The 5,356-nt window shown below is 40.9% G+C and overlaps 1 protein-coding gene across 1 annotated transcript; it reads right to left on the bottom strand.

The window, feature by feature from the left end:
- Nucleotides 1–359: 359 nt before the first annotated feature.
- LOC141134588 (uncharacterized) lies at nt 360–2,418 on the bottom strand. Its single transcript, XM_073624062.1, has 2 exons — nt 1,909–2,418; nt 360–1,790 (listed from the first exon to the last, which is right to left on the bottom strand). The coding sequence occupies exons 1-2, from the start codon at nt 2,085–2,087 to the stop codon at nt 806–808; spliced, it is 1,164 nt and encodes a 387-aa protein (XP_073480163.1). The 5' UTR covers nt 2,088–2,418; the 3' UTR covers nt 360–805.
- Between the last annotated feature and the right edge of the window lie 2,938 nt (nt 2,419–5,356).

Here is a 5,356-nt window from a genome sequence, read left to right as displayed (position 1 = left end):
AATCCAATTTGGATTAACAACATGAAAGTGGCAGTGCCATTCAACAGGTAGGCTACAGGCAGAGTATTACAATAAATTTAAATCTATAAATTCAAATATTTTGTAACACTCTGTTGCTCAGGCGTTGCTTGCCTCAAATGCACAGGCGGGGATATCACTCTATCCGGTGGTTCACTCGTGGCAGGCCGATATAGCATAACCGCATCACAGACCTTGACATTTTGGTCAGAGGTGGGATACAAGCCCTGGCATTTGTGGACAGGCAATCCCACAGACCACCAATGTCAGGGCTTGTGTGACCACCAATCGGTCGTCTGGTGGGATGCAAATACTCTAAAAAATAGAAAACATAACCTAAACAAATCCAATTTGGATTAATAACATGAAAGTGGCAGTGCCATTCAACAGGTAGGCTACAGGCAGAGTATTACAATAAATTTAAATCTATAAATTCAAATATTTTGTAACACTCTGTTGCTCAGGCGTTGCTTGCCTCAAATGCACAGGCGGGGATATCACTCTATCCGGTGGTTCACTCGTGGCAGGCCGATATAGCATAACCGCATCACAGACCTTGACATTTTGGTCAGAGGTGGGATACAAGCCCTGGCATTTGTGGACAGGCAATCCCACAGACCACCAATGTCAGGGCTTGTGTGACCACCAATCGGTCGTCTGGTGGGATGCAAATACTCTAAAAAATAGAAAACATAACCTAAACAAATCCAATTTGGATTAACAACATGAAAGTGGCAGTGCCATTCAACAGGTAGGCTACAGGCAGAGTATTACAATAAATTTAAATCTATAAATTCAAATATTTTGTAACACTCTGTTGCTCAGGCGTTGCTTGCCTCAAATGCACAGGCGGGGATATCACTCTATCCGGTGGTTCACTCGGGGGCCTATATTGTGCATTTGTGGGAGGCTCGATTAAATTATCTTCAAGTGATTGATTTCTATAGGGATAAGGACTAGGATTGATTTGTTTGTGCTGTTCCATAGGTCTTGACACAGGTGTATAGCGGTTTGGCATGGATGGCATTTGATTGTAGAGCTGTGGCACTCTGCTTTGTTGTGGTAAATGGTGAGGAATTGATTCGCGTGGTCTCAATTCCATTGCCCTTGTTATACCAGGGGTACTAGTTGGAGGGATGATTAAGGAAGCAATTGGTGGAGGAACCGGATATGGGTTTTTTGATTTGGGGGTCTCATATATGCTTGGGTAGTCAGAAAAACTGGAAGGATAAGGGTTTGGTGCAGGATTTTGAGCAACAGAAAAGGGTGTAATTATTTGAGTACTAGTACTCTCTTGCGTTGGCTCTGAAACATGGCTTGGAATAGTGAAGGAATGTATGCAATGTTGCACTGCAATCCTCATGTTAAAGTACTTTTCTGGCAATACCTCTTTGAGCAGAGGCACCAAACTTAGGGCAAACATTGTATGAGGGCATCTCTGAACATCCATTTGTTCAGTGATCCCTGATACAATACTGAGCAATTGATTTGTCTGATCTTGTTCTTCCACCTGTTCTGCTGCCCTGCTGCTTCGCTTCCTGCGTGAGTTAGATGTTAGCTTTTTCCGTCTGTTGGAAGGTGTAGAAATGTCCGTAGACTCATTTTCTTGCTCCTGAGTCGATGATTCATGTACATCGATTGCGTCACCCTCTACCTCAAAAGATGATGATTCCTCTACGTTTTGGCAAGCGAATGAAACTCCCTCATCTACATCAACAATATTAGCATCCTCCTCTCCCTCTTCCTCCTCCTCTTCCCAACTTGCTTCTGTGCTGAAAGACAAAAGTTGATACTTGAAATTCTAACTAAAGATGATAGCGGTAGAAGTGAAGGTTAGGGGGAGGACAGGAGAGGGATGGTAGAGTGAAGTATTCTTGTATGTAAACTTACTTCCTTAATTCTAGCACTGGCTTGAGAAAGTCCAGGTATCGAGCAAACGAATAGGGACGCTTTGGGGCGGCACCAGACCCACTTCGTGCTTCACGCTCCAGTCTCTGGTGTCTTTGTAGCGTATCCTTCAGGCTTCGCCACCTAGTACGTACGAGTGCTTCTGTAAACAAATAAAACATAACAAATTTATTGGTGGTGAGTGGGAACAATGCTCATTACACAGCTGGTCTGTGGGATTTGTGGTCTGTGGGATGGATGCCCTTACATTGGTGGTCAGTGGGATGCATGCCCCTAACATTGGTGGTCAGTGGGATACATGCCCTTACATTGGTGGTCGGTGGAATACATGCCCTTACATTGGTGGTCGGTGGGATACATGCCCTTACATTGGTGGTCGGTGGGATACATGCCCTTACATTGGTGGTCGGTGGGATACATGCCCTTACATTGGTGGTCAGAGGGATGGATGCCCTTACATTGGTGGTCAGTGGGATACATGCCCTTACATTGGTGGTCAGTGGGATACATGCCCTTACATTGGTGGTCGGTGGAATACATGCCCTTACATTGGTGGTCGGTGGGATACATGCCCTTACATTGGTGGTCGGTGGGATACATGCCCTTACATTGGTGGTCAGAGGGATGGATGCCCTTACATTGGTGGTCAGTGGGATGAATAAACAGGTACTTACGTTTATGTTTGCGAACTTGTGGAGTAAAATCTTCCCAGTCAGAATATAAAGTTTTACATATTTCTTCCCAGCCTCTGCCCTTCTGGGCATTATTTTTATATTCGGGTATACGGCTGTCCCATATGTATGGCCTGTCACGAACAAGCCTGATGAGCTCCTCATTGTCGATGGAGTTCCGACGCCGGGGGGCCATCTTATCTGTCTGCATATGGACATGAGACAGGAAACAGGAAGTGAGGGGGCATGAGACAGGAAACAGGAAGTGAGGGGGCGGTACTGGGAGAGGTGAGGGGGCAGTACTGGGAGGAGGAGCTGGAGGTTAGGAATTCGCACATATGTGAACCATCAAATGCGATTCCAGAACGATTTACATTGATGTCTATAGAGACTAAATTCGCAACGCTACGCAGTAAACTCGCACAAGACCCTTTTTTTGATCGCATCGCATTCGTAGAGGAATCGCAACGCATGTATGTGAACGACCGTCATTGAAAACAATTACTTCAGGGATGACATGCGAATTTAAATTGCTTTTGACGCATCGCATTCATTATGAACTCGCATCAGTGTGAACCGGCACTTAGGCTGGATTCACACCTATGCATTTTTAGTGCTTTTTGCATTTTGCAGATTTGCACTACAGAACATGTTCCATAGGAAACAATGTTAAATGGACTGTAGTGCAAATCTGCAAAATGCAAAAAGCATTAAAACTGCATAGGTGTGAATCTTGCCTATGGCTCGATTCACACCTATGCATGTTGCTTTTGAGCGTTTTTGGAGGGTTTTTTTTCATGCTTGCCACGTTTTTGAGCCGCGTTTTTGCCGCGTTTTTGTGGCGTTTTTGCCGCGTTTTTGCCGCGATTTGCGTTTTGCGTTTTTTTTGTTTTTTTTTTTTTTCATTTTTTTTTACAGTCTTAAAAAAAAATTACAAAAAAAAAAAAAAAACGGCAAAAACGCACCAAAAACGCACCAAAAACGCATCAAAAACGCTGCAAAAACGGTGCACTTGCGTTTTTGATGCTTGTCCATTGAAAACCATTACATGCAAAACGCTGCTTTTTGCATGAAAAAAAGTCCCCGACCCTTTCCAAAAACGCAGAGATACAAAAAAGCATTGATGTGAACATGTTCCATAGGAACCCATGTTAAAAAATTCCCGTGCATTTCTGCAAAATGCAAAATGCATCAAAAAACGCGCTAGTGTGAATGGGGCCTTATAAGTGCACAGACAGCAATAAAAATCTAATAGGTGTTCGAATCCCTCTCCACTCTATCCAAAACTAAAAATAAGTTTTGCCTTTAGTTATACTTTAAAGTTTATCCTATAATTTTGACAGGCATTCGGCTTTAAGTAAAAAATGTAACTTGTATCGCATAAAATTAGGAATGCATTGCTCAGTGATGAGCAAATGCTTCTATTTATAATTACAATTTTGTATCAGAAAGGGAATTTAGAATTGTAGAAAGGCAGAATATAAATTGGAAGTTTTACTAATGGTAATTAAAGAAGCCCCTGTCTAATTAAACACAAAACATCAGTAAAGTAAAAAAGCAAGAAAAAGGATTTAGAGATGTATGTTCTATATTTATTAAAATGCCAACTACAATAATTAGAGATGTTATCTCCTTAGACTCTCTGAGAACACCAAGAACAGATGACACTTTCTGTGATTCCTTTTTCCCACAATCCTTAGGGCTCCTAAGGGAGCAATGTCAATTACACCAACATAAATGCAAATTGCATTTGAAAGAGTTTGTGCTACCTGACAAGCATACTAATATTTGCAAAACATTCAAACAGTAATCACAATATGTCCATAACCTCTTAAACCCACCCTGTCTCTTTATTCAACTGCTACTAATCCCATCATTTCTTTTTGACAGGCTGCTGCTCCCCCACTCTACCCATCAATCAAAACCAGCCGCTAAAAACTAAACCATTTTCCGAAGCTACCAAGTGTAGAATTAATTTTTGGCAGTAAAAAGCTAAACTTTTCACTACGCACAGTGATTATGGCTCTAGTCAGCTGGCTTTCTTGCTTGATGGGTTATTCTTATTAAGATAAAATGTTTGCCCAAAGCAGCTTAAATACTTATCAAAATACCAAGACTGTGTGAAAAGAGAATATCTATATGAAATGCAAAGTAGCAAAAGTAGGAAAAATCCAGGTGTGGTACACTCTATTTCAGTTGTGAACTGAGCTCATGAATAATATTCACTTATAAATAAGATAGAGTGAATGTATTCATATGACTTGCTTACATTTGGAAATGAAATCATTTTGCTTTTAATGCGCAGGCTGTACTGAATTGCAATTTTAGTACAGTTTGGTACAAATTGCATTTTTTTAAAAACAAAATCATACCCCAAATTTGGACATTCTGAAAGCACAGTATAGTTAGTATTCAATCCGAGCAGATGTGCACAATTTATAGTTAAATATATTGGTTTTGGGTCCATTTTATTTTGTTTTAAAGTGTATAAGTTGTTCCAAAATGTGAAATATAGAGGCTGGAGCATAATGACGTGGAACTGCTTTGCTGCCTTAGGATCTGGATAGCTTGCATCATTTAAAAGCAATAAATTCCAAGCTGTATCCATAAATTATACAACAGAATGCCAGGGCATCTGTGATCTAAACTTCAAAAGATGTTGATTTCAACATGAAAATAATCCAAAACCTAGGAGTCACTCTGTAACAGAAATTATATGAATATAAAGAGAAATTCAGTATAATAGAAAGGTAGATTCC

The sequence above is a fragment of the Aquarana catesbeiana genome, linkage group LG03 (genome assembly GCF_042186555.1).
Source record: "Aquarana catesbeiana isolate 2022-GZ linkage group LG03, ASM4218655v1, whole genome shotgun sequence".
Taxonomy (NCBI): Eukaryota; Metazoa; Chordata; class Amphibia; order Anura; family Ranidae; genus Aquarana; species Aquarana catesbeiana.
Note: the sequence above shows the minus strand (reverse complement) of the source record. Positions and strands in the feature narration are given on the sequence as shown.